Source organism: Henckelia pumila, chromosome 4, assembly GCF_033568475.1.
Source record: "Henckelia pumila isolate YLH828 chromosome 4, ASM3356847v2, whole genome shotgun sequence".
NCBI lineage: Eukaryota > Viridiplantae > Streptophyta > Magnoliopsida > Lamiales > Gesneriaceae > Henckelia > Henckelia pumila.
In genome coordinates this window covers 3312745-3333420 of record NC_133123.1, presented here as the reverse complement: position 1 = coordinate 3333420, position 20676 = coordinate 3312745, and the positions used below count along the sequence as shown (strand labels likewise).

General features: G+C 36.8%; 5 protein-coding genes across 7 annotated transcripts; 2 read left to right on the top strand and 3 right to left on the bottom strand.

Moving 5' to 3' along the window:
- Nucleotides 1-3502: 3502 nt before the first annotated feature.
- On the top strand, nucleotides 3503-6447 carry LOC140864300 (two-pore potassium channel 1). 3 transcript variants are annotated; one of them, XM_073268397.1, is made up of 3 exons: nucleotides 3503-3633; nucleotides 4214-5161; nucleotides 5491-6447. In XM_073268397.1, the coding sequence occupies exons 2-3, from the start codon at nucleotides 4245-4247 to the stop codon at nucleotides 5639-5641; spliced, it is 1068 nt and encodes a 355-aa protein (XP_073124498.1). In that variant the 5' UTR covers nucleotides 3503-3633; nucleotides 4214-4244; the 3' UTR covers nucleotides 5642-6447. The 3 variants fall into 3 exon arrangements, with proteins under 3 accessions (XP_073124498.1, XP_073124499.1, XP_073124500.1); XM_073268398.1 differs by having other exon boundaries at nucleotides 3513-3643; XM_073268399.1 differs by having other exon boundaries at nucleotides 3551-3633; nucleotides 4207-5161.
- Nucleotides 6008-6403, bottom strand: LOC140894457 (uncharacterized). Its single transcript, XM_073302964.1, has one exon. The coding sequence runs from the start codon at nucleotides 6401-6403 to the stop codon at nucleotides 6008-6010; it is 396 nt and encodes a 131-aa protein (XP_073159065.1).
- Nucleotides 6448-7135: 688 nt separating the features above from the next.
- LOC140863823 (cysteine synthase 2) lies at nucleotides 7136-9544 on the top strand. Its single transcript, XM_073267537.1, has 7 exons — nucleotides 7136-7503; nucleotides 7585-7659; nucleotides 8020-8163; nucleotides 8290-8679; nucleotides 8766-9001; nucleotides 9104-9323; nucleotides 9405-9544. Exons 1-7 carry the CDS (start codon nucleotides 7306-7308, stop codon nucleotides 9477-9479), a joined length of 1338 nt encoding a protein of 445 aa, XP_073123638.1. The 5' UTR covers nucleotides 7136-7305; the 3' UTR covers nucleotides 9480-9544.
- Nucleotides 9494-11585, bottom strand: LOC140863824 (uncharacterized). The gene is made up of 3 exons (XM_073267538.1): nucleotides 11315-11585; nucleotides 10146-10240; nucleotides 9494-10024 (listed from the first exon to the last, which is right to left on the bottom strand). The coding sequence occupies exons 1-3, from the start codon at nucleotides 11361-11363 to the stop codon at nucleotides 9740-9742; spliced, it is 429 nt and encodes a 142-aa protein (XP_073123639.1). The 5' UTR covers nucleotides 11364-11585; the 3' UTR covers nucleotides 9494-9739.
- A 2865-nt stretch (nucleotides 11586-14450) lies between these two features.
- LOC140863100 (uncharacterized) lies at nucleotides 14451-19156 on the bottom strand. The gene is made up of 3 exons (XM_073266260.1): nucleotides 18963-19156; nucleotides 16543-18863; nucleotides 14451-14750 (listed from the first exon to the last, which is right to left on the bottom strand). The coding sequence occupies exon 2, from the start codon at nucleotides 18830-18832 to the stop codon at nucleotides 16748-16750; it is 2085 nt and encodes a 694-aa protein (XP_073122361.1). The 5' UTR covers nucleotides 18833-18863; nucleotides 18963-19156; the 3' UTR covers nucleotides 14451-14750; nucleotides 16543-16747.
- Between the last annotated feature and the right edge of the window lie 1520 nt (nucleotides 19157-20676).

Sequence of the window (20676 nt, the reverse complement as noted above, 5' to 3'; positions counted from 1 at the left end):
ACAACTCAATATTCAACATTCAATATTCAAAAATAATAAAATAATATATTTTCAACACTAATTTAATTTTGAGAATTAAGAGTGGAAACCAAGCACTATCAACAGTAAAATAAATAAATAAATTATTTGTTCCATGTTAGTGGTTAGTCTATGGGATATAGTACTCAATATTTAATTAAACATAAAACTTGTAAAAATATGATTAGTCATTTGTTTAATTATTTTTTAAAAAATGGGATTATTGAATATTGATTTCATGATTTGTGTTCCCGTGATGACGTTGTCTTCCGTTGCCTTGATGTTTTTTTCAATTGTTTTTTAAATCTATTTAATTTATTTAATTTTTTTAGTTGATTTTGATAATGGATTTTTATTCATATTGAGACAATGAGATTAGTTTATGGAATGTTGTTATGCGTATGATTTATAATTAAAATATTAAAATTTCACTTTTGATTCTTGTGGATTAGTATATGTCAATTAAGATGATTATTTTGTTAAAATTTCAGTTTTGATATAGCTATATTAACTAGTAGAATTTCCTTCATTTACTTCATTTATTAACTCAAGTCATAGATAGATAATTATCAAAGTAGTGTCGTATGAAATAATAAGATATTGTTTTACTTCGCACTATAACCGAAGTCGTATCCCTAATATTACCGAAGTCTTTGGTCGGTTCATGGAACCAAAACCGGTTCAAGATTGAGCCGATGCCAAAGTAAAAACATATTTTTTGCTTGGGCAATTTTATTAATTAATGAAGTAAAAGAAATTCGTTTACTTTGTTAATTTCATAAATTCCGGAAGTAAAAAGAGATGATTGTACTTCGTTGGAAATTGTCGAAGTAAAAGAAATGCTTATACTATCGACAATGTCACTAATCGACGAAGCAAAAAAATATCTTGTATTTCGAAACTTTCACTAATTGACGAAATATAAGACATTTATTTGCTTCGTTGATCGATATATGGCTACAACATTTACATGGACTGATGAAGTAAATGCTTATTCATAACTACAAATTTATGGTGAAGTAAATAATTTATTTAACTTCATTATTTAATTGTAGTGATTAAAATTTAGATACAATAATACCACAAAATAAATATATTTTTGAACTTAAAATAGACTAATAAAATTAATAAATTATTCATCTCAAAACGACGAACATCTATATATCGAAAAGTATATCTACCAAAATAACCCAAAAAATCCACAAGTATTTTCACAAAACTAAAAGTGTATCCAATGAGACAGAACAAAGTATTATCACAACGTACATGACACGTTTAGGCACCTATATAGGAGTAGACAATTCACTCTATTCCCTTCTAACTTTGTCAAATTGATCTTGGTTGTAATGTTCTCGATAAATCCTGCAAACTGAAATGTAAAAAAAAAAGTTTAACGTCAATAGGAATGTCATCATCTTCAGGAAACAAGGAACATATATTGTTTTCACTTGAAATTAAATACATGTATGACATTGCAAGCTTGATGCATAAGATGATACATGCTTATAGGGTGGGCTTGCACTATCAAGAATCTATCCAACTATAGCCATTTATCAATAATTTTTCAAAACACATGAAAACAAATTTCAATTTCTCTCTCCAAGCAAACACTGGAAGAGAAACAAGTGATATAGGTCCCCATAAAACAAATTTCAACTTATTCTTGCTCAAAAAATAAGCTTACAAAATCATTTCTGTTGAAAATGGATAGAATCTCGATGTCTACCCCGCTTAATGTTGCCAACATTCCTCGTAGATCCTTCGGCGCAACTTCAGCTATGAACACGCGCGGGTACCTGTGGACCAAAATTTTTGAAAACAATTCAATTCAACAAAGAAAAATGTATATGCAAGTTCATCAATCTATTTACCAAATAAGAGAAGACTCTCGTTCCATATCCAGTTGTTAATCTTCCAATATCCAGTACTCCTGCACAACTTTGGTTTAAGTCTCACTAGTAGAAGATACAGTAAAAATAGTAGTTAACTTAAGTGCTTCAAGCTTCTATCCAACGAAACCTCTAGAAATTGTATGTAAACACTTAAAATACGCTCTTGCAAACACTACCTAATAGGGATGACAATTTCCTCCGAACCCGATGGGGAACCCGATATCCGACTCGAACGGAGGAGGGTATGGAGGAATTTTTTGGACCCGATTAAATAAATGGGTAAATGGGTATGGAGATCTCGTAAATGGGGATGGAGGAGGATATATTGGTATCCTATCCATACCCGACCCGATACCCGATTATATATATATATAGAGTTTTGCTATCCTGCCCACCCACCGTGCCCACCAAATGTGCCCACCATGAGGTGGCACTCAACTATTGGACGCACAATTCATCACATCCAATAGTTGAGTGCCACCTCATGGTGGGCACATTAGGTGGGCATGGTGAGTGGGCAGGATAGCAAAATTGTATATATACATATATATATATATATATACACACACACACACACACACACACATATTAATTTATATTAAATAAATGCTAATTTAATTTTTTTTGTTGAATTATGTTAGTTGGATGAAATATTGAAAATTATTAATATAAAACTAATGCTATTTTTTAGAAGTTTTATTTTTTATATAAGTCTTTGGTTGTAAATTTTCTTCGGTGTTTTATTTTTTTTTATCTTAAAAATTTTGATATAAAAATTTAGTAAATAAGTATAGTTTTATCAAATAACTAAAATTTAAAAAAAATTATTTTTATGGAGTATATACAATAAATGGGTATATGGGTAGGGTATGGATATCCGATCATCCGATGGATATGGGGATGATGATGAAATTAAATATCCGATGGGTATGAGTATGTGTATGGGTATGGGGATGGATTTATTAAATGGATATGAGGATGGAGGCACGATATCCTACCCATACCCGACCCATTGTCATTTCTACTACCTAAGATGCTTGCCCTGAATCAACTCATGATGGTAAATTATAGTAAAAAATACGTGAGCAGAGTAAATCAAAAGCCACTCTGCTGTACAGAATCTGCTTGCTAATAACATTTTTGAGAAAATTTCATATGATCAGTTGGATCGTTATGAATCAACAATGTGTCCTAAATAATAGTGTTGTTTCATCCATTTCACCAAAATTACCTGAATGCGACCTTTATAATCTGTGATTTTACCGCCAGTGATTGCTCAAAAAATAAACTTAGTAATAATTTCTTCAAGACAATGTCAACTTCTTCCCATAAAATTCTATCTTACCCAAGTTCTCACATGGATTATGTTTTTCGAAAGTTAAGCTACCAGGGCATTTGATGGTAATTGTTCAAATTAAGAACAGTGGCATTTTTGTCCTTACAGACACTACATTTAAATAAACAAAAAAAAAATCAAGAATTTGTGAGGGAGTCATTTTTGCAAATGACCCACATTGGCCCACGTTTACGTTTTTAGGGTCGACCAAATCACGTTGCAAGAAAAGTCAAACAATTCACTCTCTCATTTAACATAATCAATTAAGACGAATGAATTCATGGGATGGCAACTACCACAAAACATCGAACACTTTGCAGACATTCGTAGGCTTAAGCCAAACCTTCGACTCGTTTCAGGAAACCCATTCGCGCTTTCCACTTGTCAGTAAGTCCAGGTTTCTCCTCCGCTGCATCTTCCGTTCGATTTTGTCGCTAAATGTCATATTATGCTTGTTTCAATCATATTTTGTGCCGATGGGTGGGAGCTCGGAGCCACCTCTCTCTTCATTTTCTCGTTTTCTTGAATTGGGGGGATCGGTTTTGGTTTCGGCAACTGAATTCTTACCGATTATAGTTCCTTGTAAATTCTTCATCGTTTTAACTTTTTATTGTCTGGTTTTCTTTCTTTTTTTAAAAATTCAGATTTAGATCTTCTCATTTGACTCTTTCTATGTTCTATTGTTAGTAATATGACACGTTTTTTAGCGGTTTCACCTGAGATTTTATCATTTATTAAATATTAGAGAAATTATCAAAGGATATTTCTAATGGTAGAGGGCTTGAAATGTTGTGATATTGATGAAAAGAAGTATACTGGTGTAAATTGTAATGCATTCTTTCTTGTGGGCGTTTGGATTTGAATGGATCTTTGGCCTGTGTAAATTGAAATGTCTTGCATTTCTCACCCAAAGATTCCAGACAGTTTCTATGTAATGATGACCCAATATTTGTTCTGGAGATCTCAGGTTTTTCTGTGTTCGGGAAAAATACTGAAGTATGACTAGTGACGGTGAGACCTCCTTATCAACGTCATTATTAAGCCATACCTCGCATTCAATTAATCCAAAAGCTGGTGCTAAGAAAAGGAGATTTCGTCGAAGCAAAAGTGCTCCTTTGGCTGAGTTTGTTCCCGGTGAAATCGATTGCACGCATGAGCCCCTTCCACTTCCACGTCCACGTCCTGATTCTAATTTGTATAACATACATCCCAGTTTCGTAAGAGTGATCATTTACCTAATACTGTACTTGGTTATCGGTGCCATATGCTTTGGCTTTGTTATGAACAAGATCAGCGGCGTGAAAACAAATAGTGTTCTTGATTCTGTTTATTTTTGCATAGTGACCATGACCACTGTAGGATATGGAGACCTTGTACCTAACAATGCTGCCACAAAACTTCTTGCTTGTGGTTTCGTCTTCACGGGGATGGCTTTAATAGCTCTAACGATAAGCAAAGGAGCGGACTACTTGGTAGAAAAGCAAGAGATATTGCTTATTAAGGCAATGCATCTCCGGAGAAAACTAGGTCCGAGTGACATTCTTAAGGAGATGGAGAACAACAGGGTTCGGTACAAGTGCTTTATGATGTTGTCCATCCTCGTATTCCTTATCATAGTTGGCACAATCTTTCTGGTTACTGTTGAGAAATTGAGCATCGTTGACGCGTTTTACTGTGTTTGCTCAACAGTTACAACGTTGGGTTATGGAGATAAAAGCTTCTCAACGAAGGCTGGACGTATTTTCGCTATATTTTGGATTTTGACAGGTACTATTTGTTTGGCTCAGCTCTTGTGTTACGTCGCGGAGCTTACCACAGAGGGGAGACAGAAAGCTCTGGTTAAATGGGTTCTCACTAAGAGGATGACAAATGTGGATTTGGAAGCAGCTGATATCGACGAAGATGGGACTGTGGAGTAAGTCACTTACGAATCTATAAAATAACTTTGTTGTTAGTTCTCTTTTTGGTTAGATATCCGCCTACATTCACAGTCAGATTTAGCTTAAACCAAAGAAAAACCACCATTGATCATTTTATCTTGTCCGCCCACATAACCCTGAAAACACAGTGCTTGTGGCCTTCACATAGACTTAGAAATGAGTATCCAACATTAGCCGATGAAAATATGGAATGACGCACGGCTGGTAATGAAAGTTTTCCTCGTCGAAAAACAAGCTAACAATAGTCTCATGTATTATTAATGAAAAGTTGTCGCCACTGATTGCCATCTTTTGCTCGAGACAGTGCTGCTGAATTCGTCATCTATAAGCTAAAAGAGATGGGGAAGATCAATGAAGAGGACGTTAACCTTCTGCTAAAAGAGTTCGAGGAACTCGATGTCGATCAGTCCGGAACCATATCTACCTGTGATCTAACTCTCGCCCAGTTAGCTTAAACACGACAGGAAGAAATCTGAAAGACTTGTTGTACACACATACATCTGCGAGTAATATTTAGTTTCCACACATGTTTGCGCCAACGAGTGATCTATTTGTTGACAAGGGAGTATTTCTTCTGGTTTGTATATTTGAAATTCGTCCACAAGAAATCAAGGGTAATTTTGATTTTGATCAGTACATGTGATCGATCATCTCGTGTATTGAGAAGTATATATATGTATACAGAAACCAATCAGAAATCAGCAGGAGCAGCTGGTCATCTTATTAATATTAAAACTTTACAAGTTCTTGACATATCTGGCTAGAAAGCGTAAAGAATGCGAAACAGTTGGTGGTGAAAAAAAAAAAAAAAGCAATCGCGTTCAGCGAAATATTACCTGCTCCGATTGGCCGTCGGGGAAATCTAGCAGGCCCTCGACGGCATTTTCGCCGGGGGAATCCGTCTCCGGCGCAGAAATCCGGCCGAAAACGACGACGGCGACGAGAAACAGAGCAGTGGAGAGGAGGAGGGGCCAGAAGTAGTACAAAATATCGAGAAAAGGAGGCGCCAGATAGCAGAGGAAGAAGATGAGAGCAGCAAAGGCAAAGGCGAGCAGAATGTGGAGCTTGAACTTGAGAAGCTTATCTGGGATCTCCATGGCTGGATGGATGGATCTCTCACTGTGCAGAGATTCTCCTCGGGCAAAAAGTTTTTTTTGTGCGAGTGTGAGGCATGTGAATGCTTCGCGGTCAGTGTCGGAAATTTTGTTAATCACCATTTTTTGTTTTTTTTTTCGAATTCCCAAAATGCCCATTGGATTTGACCATGATGTAAAATAAAATGTGTCATCATCATTGGCAAGTGAAATTGTGTTAATTACCCTTGAAAAAAAAAAAGAAAAAGGAAAAGAAATTGAGTTAATCACACATATCAAATCAAGAGCTCGTAGTGGCAAGCATGATTTAGACCCTTAGCTAGCTAATATTGACTGCACTGGATACATTAGTTTTCATGAAACAACAAATATGACAATGGATTGATTGGGTCTAGTTTCGTTAGGGATTGGTCTAAATTGGTGAATTGAGTCGCGGGTGGATCTAAACCGGTCAACGGGTCTAAAAGTGAGTCTGGGACGAGTTGCAGTTTACTTGGACCTGACCGTGTAATATATTTACTATTTAAATTCAAATTAAAAAAAATTACAAAGCACCATGTTTGCGAATCCAACTCGAATTGAACCCGACGAGTTTTAAAACGAGGCAGGAGGGTCCGATTTATTCTCAACTGAGATGGTCCCGGATTTGATCATTCTTATCCCGTTGTCATTCCTGTGTAAAATATATTGTTTTAAAAAAAAGCTCTTGCTACCAAAATAATGTTCTTTTTTTTGGTCCTGAGGTTATCTAATGCAATTTCTTCTATCATCTACGCATCTCTCCCCTTCTTTTCCCGTGGTTCCTTGTTTAAGCCTGGACACTGATAAATGACGATGATTTGATTGTGGGCCATCTTATCTGTTGGGCCTGTGTACCTTACCTAGCCCATTTTACCATCTTCACGCCTTTTTCCAGAAAGCCCATAATACGAACTGTGATATGTATTGGGCCCAATTCATAAGTCCGGTTCCCCGGCTCCGCCCGATGACCGCTCTCATGCTGATTTTGAGAAGGTGGATTTACTATGGTGCCTCCTGTTAGAACCGCCGGCGCCGCCGCGACCGCAGTCTCAGTAATTGCCGTGCTTTCGTATATTCTTATCAACAACTTAAGGCCCCGTTTGCGGGGGGACTCCAGAAAGCATAGAAGTGGGATTCTTGCTGCCATTGGCAACACTCCTCTGATTAGGATCAACAGTCTCTCTGACGCCACCGGATGTGAGGTGATTTCTTTGTTTTTTCTCGAGAAATTTATTTGATTTTATATTCTTATGGGGTGCCTCGATCGTTATTTTGGTTGGCAGATTCTGGGAAAAGCAGAGTTCTTGAATCCCGGTGGCAGCGTGAAAGACAGAGTGGCTGTCAAAATCTTTGAAGAGGTAATAAACCAGTTTTTGAACTGAACATTCTGTACCTCACCTAACGGGCAAAAAAAGTTTCTTGCTTATTAAATGTGAAAATGGATCTTTTGCTTGTTTTAAGATTTTAAGAGTTAAGACCGTAATTCTACCATGGGAGGAGCTGTCTCCGTGTGTGCAAAATGCTATTAGCATCTTCCTTGATGCTTAAATCAGTTAGAAGATCTCAGTGTAAACTGTGAACATGCTATTGCTAATGGTTTTTGCTTTCTCTCTGTCATGAGAACATTGTAGAGTATCATAGCGTTCTGTCTTCAAAGTTCTTTTTTGTACTTTGTCACATTAGGTTGAAAACAATTTTTGCTTTGGATGTTTCCTCAGGCCCTAGAATCTGGAGAACTCTCTCCTGGAGGAGTAGTTACAGAAGGCAGTGCTGGAAGCACGGCCATTAGTCTTGCAACAGTGGCTCCAGCTTATGGATGCAAGTGCCATGTAGTTGTTCCAGATGATGCTGCTATTGAAAAGGTATATCTGGGGTTTAACTCTTATTTTCACGAATACCAACAAAACTAGTACAATTGTTTCGATCACTTTTGAGTTGGATTCTGAGAATCAGCTTCCCCGTGGTGTTCGTTGCTTAATCATTTGCAGTCACAAATTCTAGAAGCACTTGGTGCAACTGTAGAAAGAGTGAAACCTGTTTCAATCACACACAGAGAACACTATGTCAATATTGCAAGGAGAAGGGCACTAGAGGCTAATGGACTAGCATCGGAGCACCAAAGTTCTAGGCAAACTGGCAAACAGAAAAATCAAGTTGATGATGGTGTATTGGTCCAGGGAAAACAGAGTTCGCCAAGCTTAGTTGACAGAAAGGGTGGTGGTTTCTTTGCAGATCAATTCGAGAACCTAGCAAATTTTAGAGCCCACTATGAGGGCACTGGACCTGAGATTTGGGAACAGGTTGGTGGGCATTTGGATGCATTTGTTGCAGCTGCTGGCACAGGGGGCACTGTAGCTGGAGTTTCTAGGTTTCTAAAGGTTGGTTTCTTCCTAATCATGAAATTTCTTGTGGGACAGATTCCATGTGTATGTAGTGATATGACATTGGTTCATGAATTTAACAGGAGAAGAAATCATCTATCAAATGCTTTTTGATTGATCCTCCTGGTTCCGGTCTGTTCAATAAGGTGACCAGAGGAGTGATGTACACAAGAGAAGAGGCCGAAGGACGGAGGTTAAAAAACCCATTTGATACAATCACTGAGGGAATCGGGATCAACAGATTGACACAGAATTTTAAAATGGCTGCACTTGATGGAGCTTTTAGGGGCTCTGATATGGAAGCTGTTGAAATGTCTAGGTTAGTTTAAATCTTTCTCATGAACTTCCAAGATATTGCTTGTAGTCAGTATGCTTTTCTGAACTTTTGAGACCAAATTATTACCCAAATTTTTTGTGTCAGGTATTTATTGAATAATGATGGCCTCTTTCTTGGGAGTTCTTCGGCCATGAATTGCGTCGGAGCTGTCAAAGTGGCACAAAAACTGGGCCGTGGCCACACAATTGTTACAATTTTGTGTGACAGCGGGATGAGGCACTTTAGTAAGTTTTACAACGCCCAGTATTTGTCCCAATATAACCTGACACCTTCAGCGACTGGATTGGAGTTCCTCGGTCTTGAAGTGGGTGAGAATGGCTCTTTATTTTGACGTAAGCTTGATTATTTTCTTGATGAATATTTACCCTTTTTGTTGTTTTTGCAGACTAGAAGATTGTTAATGAAAAAGGCTGCGGAATGCGGAGACACTGTAGTCAATCACTTTTATACAAGTATATGAACAAGTTCTTAAGATATTTGCATTTGAGATGTATTTTTTTAAAAAAGTAATAATAATAAGGTTGGACAAATATCATCATAGCTTATGATGAAGAGCCATAGTACTCATTTTAGATTGTTTTGGCACGTTTCAATAGTAAAGAAAATAGTTTAACCATAACCTTGTGCACCAAAAAACACAAACTTATTGAAAGCAAAATTAGACCGTCGACCCAAAATGCAAGAAAACAAAGGTGACTTGAAAATCAGATACTGAAAAATTTAATGAAGGTGTCGCCTCTCAAACTGGGACTCATGACAATGGGGGTCAAGCCAATCCCTGGGACTCTTGGATGCGATCATGGGCATTTTTCCAGTACTGCCCACAAGCTCCCTTAAGTTATCAACTTTATTCTCACGACCAGTTCCACTGTATCTTTTATCTGCTTCCCTGAGTTTTTGCTTAAACCACTGCTTGTTGCCTGAGAAATTTCTCTCTTGCTGTTTTGCCTGAGATGGAGGGGCTCCGTGGGGTCCAAGGTAGATGTTCTCTTCTTTTGTAGGTTGCTGAAACGTGACAGATAAATTTGAAATTCATTCCAGCTAAACAAGCTAAAAGATAGCTAGCTAGCTAGCTTCCAAGGGTCTGAAGATTTTTTTTTAAAAAAACAAAAAACAAAGTGTGTACCTGAACTGACTGCTTAGAATCTTCTACTGCTGGTATAACGGTTACTCTAACAGGCTCATCAATTTCCAGGCTTGGAATCACGAATCCATCAGTGTCTTTGCAAGTTGAACAAAACCAAAGGGTAAGTACAAAAAGATACAACATACACAATAGAATAGACAACTTTCTATGAAAAGTGGACAAGTCATATAATGGTTCATTCATTTCTGATATTTGTTTTGAAAGTCACGTCTCACAAGATTTTGCAAAGCGTCTATTACAGGCTTTTCACATGGGTGGTGACTCTAAACATTTGATACATTGTGTGCTGGGAATATTTTCTAATCCAAACCACCAAGGACAACCAAAATTCCAGGAAGATGATCCACCAAGTGATTGAACAACCACTCTAGCACCTTTCCACATGTGAACCGTGTAAGAGGAACAAATCAACAAGCAAGAAACTCGATATTGGCCTTTGGCTACACGAATCATACTGCTGCGAGACTAACACAGTAGATCTTCCCATTTTCCTATATGATTATAGGACTATTTTTGCCACCTTTTTGCACGTGAACCACCAAAATCTCCAGCAATATTCATAGATTCACCAGTTTAAACCAGTAATATAGGTAAAGATTTCAAGATGAGAATCTTTTATGTATTGTCTCATATGTCATCAAACACAATTCAGGGTTGTAGAGCAAAAGTTTCATGCCTATAATGCTAATGGAAGCAAAAACCAGAACCATCCATCTAATGCCCACAATGTATACCAATCAAGCCAACAGAAGTAGAGGGAATCAATATACCAGACTAAAGAAAGCTCAGCAGGTGATATAACTTGAAGCACGATAATTGAAATTCCTGATTAATAAATCCAAATGTTAATCTATCCAACTCAATCTCCAACATACTATCACCAAAGGCACATACCCGTACATATGCAAATACATACAAATACACGCCAACATATAAGCATTCGAACACATAAAAAAAGCACATATCCATAGAAAATTTACCAAGATCCTAAATTATCTGACAAAACACTGATAAACAAGCAAACCGTCCCGTGATCATTCGTCGCAGACAAAACCAAAACGGATCGCAGACAAAACCAAAACGAAAAAAAAAAAAATTCGTCGGTTCAAAGATGACCAGATGGGAAATATAAGAAAAAAGCGACATACCCCACTCATCTTCTTCAATAGGAGTGGTCTGCACTGGAGAAGAGTCCATGTAATGCTGCCGATCATCTATTTCGTTGACCACCAATAGTATCTTCTCGCAATTCAACACCCAAAAAAAAAAGTTTTAAACTTCGATTCGCAGACAAAAAATTGCGGAATCGAATCTCATAATGAGAATTTACGATTAAAATGCTGAAGAAAACCCTAAACCTAGAAAAATGTATGCGGCGTTAGCTCGGGCAATAAACGCGGCGACCGAAAAGCGATCCCGCTAAATTACAAATGTGCCCTTCCGTCAAGTTTCATATCATTGGATCAGTGGGCTTCTAATATCTAGACGAGAGACTGAACTCAATTGGAGGCCCATTGTTTTGTTTCTCTTTATTCTATATTATTTTTCTTTCCATTCATATTTCAAAAAAAATAATAATAATTCTTTCCATTCATCTCTTTTTTTTTCTTCTTCTTTTATCATTCAAGTCCTTTGCATATTTATAATTATAATTTTTATACTTACTGGTATTAAGTACATGCTTTGCACGTAAATGATCATTACTATTTTATAACTTTTGAAAATAAATTCGATTATTGTGTTTTTTTCTTTGTATGTATCTTATTTAAAACACATATTTGATGAAAATATAAATATATATTGAAATAAAATTAATATTAGTTCTTTTTATTGTGATAGTAAAACAAATATGTACAATTTTTTATTGTTATGTTTATCGTATTTTGTATATTTATTATCACTTTGATATATTTTTTAAGCATAATCTTTGGTTTTTAAGGATTTTGAAAATTAAAATATATATAAGAAAATAACATACAAAATGTGTACATGCACACAAAATATATATTTTTCATTTATCCTTGTTTTGAACATCATTGAGTAAAACCATTTTCCGTCTGGCCCGCACTTCATAGGTTCTATTAATCCTAGCAGTTTATAGCAAATATCCAGTCGTTTCAATTAAGAAATCTTTAATTTCATGAGGATCAAGAGCCATCCCAAAATATTACTATATATTACTCCCTCCGTCACATATATAATGTTTTCTTTAGATTTTCACACAGATTAAGAAAAATGTATTGGAAAAGCAAATTTTATATAAATTTCCTATTTTATCCCTATTTAATGTATTAAAAAATGATTGCACAATTTTCAAAGTGTAGTTAATAGGGGTATATTAATAAAGAAGTATAAAAACATATTACTAAATATGGTATATGACTATATATTTGAGACAAATAAAAAAGAAAACATGAACAATATAATTGGGATGGAGGAAGTATTAATTGGGACGGAGGAAGTATTAAATTTGACTAAAAATTTTAATCTCCTTTTCATCCTTATTTTTTACCTCAATTTTTCATAATTTTCATGCTGATGTATGTTTTTTTTATCGATGCACAATTCGAGGGCGAAGTGATAAATTCGGAATGGAAAAAAAATTCCCTCCATGTTCTTATTTCTATATCACTTGTATGTAGTATGCAGATAGATTAATTAAGAGAAAATATCAAAGAAATATTATCGTTAGTAATTAGTTTATATATTTTTTAAAATATATTACTTTATATTAATTAATAGTTTATATTATCATCATCGATGATTTAGTCATCTTAAATAAATGTTTTCTTAATCATTATTATATATAAATGATAGTTTCACTACGTATTATTTCATGTTAATTATTAGTTTTATTTATTATTTTAATTCTCATTCTAAATTTATCATATTAAATTAGTGTTTTGTTGTTTTTTTACCAATTAAAAATTAACATCAAAAGTAACGAGTTGGGCAACATTGGTTGGGCAGCTGAAATGTTATATATATATTTTTGAAACGATCCTACCGTGAAAATTTCAAGTCAATCGAAATTGTTTTGAGCACGGGTGTGCACGGATTCCCCGCACCTATATATATATATATATATATATATATATTTATACATAATCATACTTTATACTCTAAATAACAAAATTAGAGCAATAATGAAATTTGATGATGCAAAGATTTTGTCCACCATCCATACTTTTAATAGTACTAATAATAGATAAGAAAAGTGAGTGACAACTTACAAACAAAAAAGTACAAAAAAGATGAATGCAAATAACCTGTTTTTCTTGTGATGTAACTTTTTACGTTCTGGCTTTTCAATAAAAGCAAAAGGAGAAACCAATGACCATTTCTTTCTTTCTTTTCTTTAACAAAAATAGTATTTCATTATCAACCAACTTTCTTTCATATTTTTTCTTTGACGAAAATAATATTTTATTATCAACCAACCAATTAAATATTTACAAAACTAATAAAAAAACAAGATACAAAGCTCTTTGAAGCTGAACAGTGTCCATTAAGCAAACCAAAAAGAAGCAAAATTGTTAACTACTTGATTGGCATCACGATCGACAAATGAACTCTACAATAACAGCTTCCTCGGCAAGAGATAATGGATCAGCTATGGCTTTCACCAAAAACCAATCGTTATTTCACCAATACCCTTGAATCAAGTTTTATGTAATGTGAGTTTGCATGGTTGTCTGGACCGTTTGTTTTATGTTACAACAGAAGAATACCTTTATAAAAATAAAAAAAAATTGAATTATTAATGTGCGTCTGTTTCGAAAGGTAAGAGTAAGTAATCTACCGATTTTTCCCAGTCTCACAAAGAACATAAAACACGAATCGAACCTAAGTTTAACATCAAGCATAGAAGTAGAAGTTCGAAGAAAAGAAATTGAGATCATTCATATAACATACTACCCAAAAAATTCAGTAAATGTTAGTTAACACAAACATCTTGCTGATTTCTTGATCACCAAATACAGTCAACTTAACATCCAAATGCATGCCACAATGTCGCAGCAAAGTAAAAACAAAAATCTGTCATCCAAGACCCGGCCGATTTATGAATAATAACGATATATATACAACTTTGAACAAAAAATGGCATTCTATATAATATATACAAGTGTGACTGCCTGTACAAAATTCTGGATTTACAGAGGCGTGGTTAGCATTCTACATGATCTTGGTAAAATAGCAGTGAATTAACATGAATACACCCAACCAAAAAAAAACATGGGGGGTAAAGAATTACAGAAAAAATCATACAAAAAAAGGGGGGTGTAAACGGTAAGATCCTGTGACTTCAATCTAACACATCAAATCCATACAGTTAACATTCTCAAACTCCAGTAGGTCTCACACACTTCAGAATTTTAGTCCATTCAATGGCCATATTTAACATAAAACATATAAAGAGTCTAGTAACTGAAATAAAAGGTTCCACAAGCAAATCGATTCCAGCTAAGAAGTGTCACCATGCCATCTCATCCTCCCTTGACTAGAAGTTTCATGCACTATCCACTAGGGCAAGAATTCCGACTCCAGAAGAAAAGCTTCAGATGAAAAAAGACAGCCTTCCAGCTAACATCAAAAGAAAAATGTGAGACAAAAAATTGCAGCATCACATGTATCATCGAATCATAAACTCATGTATAACTCATGTATGTAACAAAGTTTTATGGATGATAAATTCCTCAGATTGTCAATCAACTCCATCTCAATATCATCAGAGGAACATTCCATATTATTTAAATTAATTACACCAAGTGAATCGCAGTTTATGATCAGAATATGGTGGTTGAAAAATATAATGGACCATCGCAACATCGTGATATAAAATAAGTTGAGATTTCAGATAAGCTCAGTCTGTCCAGAGGGACTACACCTAATTCTACAGATTGCAAAAAAACACGTGCATGCTTGGAACCAAATAATTGTGGACTACTTTACAACGTCCATCAGAATACTTTGCTTCTCATTCTCTTTTCATTTTTCAACCATAAATATAGCTTAAAGAAAAGCAGTGGAAGAGTTAATTGTACTGCATAGTGCATACAGAACCCTTGGGTGCAGTAATTTCAAGGGTTCTGTAATTTCCTATTTATACCATCATTACAAGAGGGCGAAGAATACAATGGAAGGGCAAGAATCAGAAATATATTGTGTCACGTTCACGAGACACGAATCTGGTTACGGGTCGATAGATGTAAAAATCGTCAGTGACGATTTTCTTATGTTTCGGAGTTTTACGTCCTTGTTTACCTATTTTTATTGAGTGATTGAGTCGAGGCTCGAATAATGAGAGAACCTCACGATCTCTGTGAAGATAATTGAGAATAAAACTTGAGCTGCTCGTTTATTTCATTCCAATGGTATAAATACAAGCAAGCACCTAATCTAGATAACAATATATGACAAAGCTAAGGATAAAACCAATCCTAACAAATTGATAAAACCAATCCTAACGCTGGATAAATTCCCCAAGGAATAATCCACTTATTCAAATAATAACAAAAGATAAAACACCAATCTTCTAAGATGCAAGTGATCGAAACTTGCCATGGGTTCGTCTTTGATAAGTTATGTCTTTTGGGCCTGGAGCATTATGGGCTGCCGAGGTTGTAACATATTGTTAACATATAGAGCCTACAGAGTTAAAGACAACAGAAATATCCATTATCAATGTTGGTGATTACTTAATAATCAAGTCAGGTAGGCCCCTACTTTCAAGTCACTAAGTTCAACCATCCTCAACAATACCCTCCACAGTCCAGACCATATTATCCAACTGCCATCTCCCTCATGCAGGGAGTGTAACATAGGTGCCAACAACACTTACATGTTCATGCAACTGAATTGATCCCAAAAACATACCAAAATCACCATCAAGCATCTCATAAACCACTGCTACAATCCCAATATCAGAACCCACAACTGCCTCAACTGGGATCTCTGGACCACAAAAACATCAACTCCAAATTGTGCACTCATGATTTCATTTGTCAATCCACTGCCCAAAGTTGAGATTTCCCCGCATCTTCCATTTCACACGGTATAAGTGTATAACCTCTGCCACCTCCCATTTCCAACACACTAAGGAGGTGATCCAAAGACTAGTAAACCAAGCATTCATGGCAAAAGGGGATGATGATGGCAGATTATCTTCTTAAGACCGTAGAAAAGGCATTTAGGTGCCATAAGAACTATTCATTGGAGTACCACGAATGAGATAAATGTAAATATAGAGGGATATGCTTATATATGAGGCAAACAAACAACCTTTCTACTAAGAGAAACCAAAAATATGGAACATATGAAGATATTTACAAATTGTTCAAACTTGTAAAGAGAAAGCTTAAGAGTGACAACTTACTTGACTAAAGGACAAGCATGGCCCTTGAAGGGAATCTCAGAACATTGAAGCAAGGAAGTTACCAAAACCCACCAGTGTTCGTAGAAGTCTGGCATTCCATAGAAAAAGCTAGCAAATACTTGGAGAGATCGCAGTTAACAACATTTATTTAGGGTCCAATCATATTTTTTAAACTATATCTCGAGAAATCCTGCATCAAATCGAGTCACTCAGAGGTGAGACGACGCCTTTTCCCATATTCAGCATCCCTTGATCTTGATCTATGCTCGTCCTCGTGTGCTAACTTTGACTTGCTGTGAGCCCTTGATGATCTTCCCCTGTCCCATTCATCATCTTGTTCAGCCTCTCGATTTCTGTACCTATGATGATCTGAATATCGCTCCCTATCATCTCTAGTACGTTCTCGCTCCCGATCACGGTCACGGTCCTGGGATCGTTCGCGGTCACGGTCACGCTCCCTCTCCCTCTCCCTGTCTCTTCCGACATCCCTGTCATCACGATGCCTCCTCTCTGTCCAATCATGATCGCGCCCCATATCTTTCTCTCTAGGCGCATCTCTGTCAAACCCACCTCCTCTATCATCCCGGTATCTTCTCTCAGAAGAGCCAGACCAGTCCCTTTCTGATCCCCTGTCTTTTTCTTTCGTTGCATTTGGCCATGGCCCTCTCTCTTGACTTCCTTCTCCATACTGATGGTCAGATGCAGCTTCTTCCCCATAGCTAGACTCTCGAACTCTCCCTCCAGGATCTTCACCTGCCCATCCTCCAACATTAGGATCTGACCACATCATCATATTTGGCCCCTCGACGCCAGGATTAGGCATCATGCCCATGCCATTTATGGGCATTCCCCTCCCAAAGAATGCAGGGTTAACATGTGGAGCAACACCAGGCAAACCAACATTTCCAACAGGCCCAAATGAAGACATCATTCCTGAAAAGGGTGCCGCAGGAGCACCAGGAAAGCCCCCATAAGTACCCATTCGGCCCATTGGGCCTCCAAAAGCTGGATCAAAACCTTGACCCATCATTGCTTGAGGATGCAACATTGGAGGTGTGGCACCGATCCCCTGCACAAATCCATTACCATTCCCCACTAGGCCACGAACACCCATTCCACCAGTCCGACCCCTCATGTGACCCATAGGGCCCCTATTTCCCATCCCCCCTTGAGAATTGCCTCTACCCCAATTTCCTCTACCGAAACCTCGGCCATTATTATCACCACCAACACTACTGCCACCACCACCTTGATTATTTCCAACAGTGGAAATATTGCCACCAACACCAATAGGTCTGTTGGGCAAATCCCCAGGCCCCCTCCTTGGTTGATTAACAGCCGTCTGTCCAATCTGTTGGTTCCTGTTGACCTGGGCTTCACCCATTCTTTTGACATTATACGGCGAGGCATATGCAACAACACAAGGTCGGCCATTGAAGAGATGCCCATTCATCCCTTCCTTGCAAGCAGTGGCCGCTGCAGGATCATAAAACTCAACTTGGCAATATCCTTTTGACTTCCCACTGGCTCTCTCATCAAAGAACTTCACCTCCCTCACCGGTCCATACTTGCACAGTTCCAGCTCCAGCTCAGCATCTGTCGTCCACCAATGCAGATCTCCAACATAAAGAGTAGTCCCAGCCCCCCCACCTCCACCTCCAACACCACCGCCGATATCACCTCCAAACATATTTCCACCAGTTCCATTCGCATTCCCTGTAATTCCAACATTCATAATATTTTCTGTGTTAGCGACACGGGGCTGATGGTGCTGAACCATCTGTTGATTATTCATGACACTGTTATTCACCATCTGCTCCACATCAACTGCTTTATTTGATGACTGCCCCAGCTCAAGCCTTAGTCCACCACCACCTGGAGGTGCTCCCACACCTCTACCAACTCCAACATTACTCGCATTAATATTTCCTCCAAATCCCACATTCTGATACCCTTCTACTCCACCAGGAACCCTAGAAGTATCCCTCTCATCAAGCAAACCCACACCGGTATTCACCACTACCGGCTGCTGTGGAAGAGATGGTGGAGGAGTGGACTTTTCTTTGTTCTCCGGAACTTGCTCAATCTTTTGCCCTATGTTATCCTCGTTCTTCCTAAGAGACTGCATGAAGTTCTCGCCAACATTAACGTCGTTGTAGAGATCTTCGTAGTCATCGTCCTCCTCAGCCATAAAACCCTCGTCCGCCACAGCGGAGATCGCTTCGTTCCGGTGAAACTGCTCGTTCGGATCTCCGCCATAGCCACTGCCTCTATCTTCATTTTCATCCATGACTTGACTAAAACTAGGGTTGATTTCAGGGCTATGTTTATAAAATGATAATTTTTTTAAAATTAAAGCCCTGAAACAAAATCTCGGACCATAGAGGGAAAAAAACAAAGATTTGATCGACGGATCTTACCGGGAGCTGATAATTTTCCCTTCCAATTTCGAACTGGAGAAACCCTAATGTTGAGGTCGCGTTTGATAGGGGATAAAACTGAAGGCAAGTCTATCCCGTAAATCGTAATGCACTTCATAGATGCTAACGTGTCCTTATGGTGCGCATGATACCATCCTACTACCTACCACATGCGGATGCATCCCACTCGATTTATCGTCTTATTGGCAGCGGACTGAGACACAAACCTTCCCACCCATATTTTTTTTTTCTTTCTTTTTTTTTTTTTCTTTTCCTTAAGTTTGATTCAAATTGTTTAATATGCAGTAGCCTCGATATTTTTCTACTTGAATATTTTGGTAATCTACTTAATTTTGTCAATATACTCTGAATGTGATATAAGTACACGGAAAAAGAGTGTGGAGAACGAAAAAACGTAATTTTTCATAATTCGTTTTTCACGTAATTTTTCATAGTTTTTCATCTACTTAACGATTAAAATATGTGATTTCATATTTTCAAAAATTATTAGCGTAATTTTCCTACTTATGTTTAAATATATACTATAATGTTATCAGAGAAGAGTATTTGTGAAATTTCAAATTTGACGTTCTATATTCGGACGAGATAATCTCAATGTGTAATATATAAGATTAAAATAAATATACTTTAAAAAGGAAAAAAATACCATCAAACAATTGAATGTAGTGATGTAATGTTAGTTACTTCACGGATTTTAAAATGTATCAACGTGGAGGTGGAATTAATGAAAACAAAATTCTAAATTGGATAGTATTTTATTTTATTTTTTTATTATTAATTTGTGAATTTCACTTAAATATACTAAAATTAATTATTACAATGCCCTCCTTATTAATTTATTTTCCTTCCTTGTTAATATAATAATTCTGAATAAAGAAAAACATGAAGTCTTTAATACTTTAAACAACATTGTTAATGTTGGGATTTGACCCAACTCTCTATTTATTTTTCGGTCCATAAATCCCAAGACTCTTTTCTTTATATCTCCTCTCCAGTCCTAATTGCAAATTAGTGAGCATTCAATTGATTCATTCTGCTTCTAAGTGAGGCGGCCGATATGTGAGAAAAGGCAGAGCATTTCTTATCCTTTCTTATGTGTGAAGTGAGGCTGTCAGCGAGTGATTGTGAGAGTGCAAGATAGAGTGAAGACTGCTTTGTGAGCTTCCTCTTTCGTGACTGAGTGTTTGTGTGGTGTTGCTGCTCTCTTTCTCTCTCGTTCTCGTTTTGATTGTGGGATTTCTACTGTGTGTAGAGGCATTGAGAGTGTATAGGCTTGGAAAACCTTTTATGGTATTCGTCGTGGTTCGCTAGTGATATTGGAGAGGCCATATCAGTGTGTCTTAGGCCCGATTTCTTGATATATCGTATATTGCTTACTGATATTTTTTTTTGCTTTGTGCAGGTTGAACGTAGGTGCCAAAAAAAGGAACCAAATAAGATGATGATGAGCTAGAGCTAGACTAGAGGTGCAAACGAACCGAATCGAGCCGAATAATGGTAAAATTTTAAGGTTCGAATTCGGCTCGATAAGAGTATATTCGAGTTCGAGCTCGATTCGAAGTTCGATAATTTCAAATATTTTGGCTCGAGTTCGGCTCGAAATGAAGTTCGAGTTCGGTTCGAAATATTCGAACCTAATCATGAACTATTCGGATATTATGGTTCGAAAGCTCGAAATTTATATATATTATTA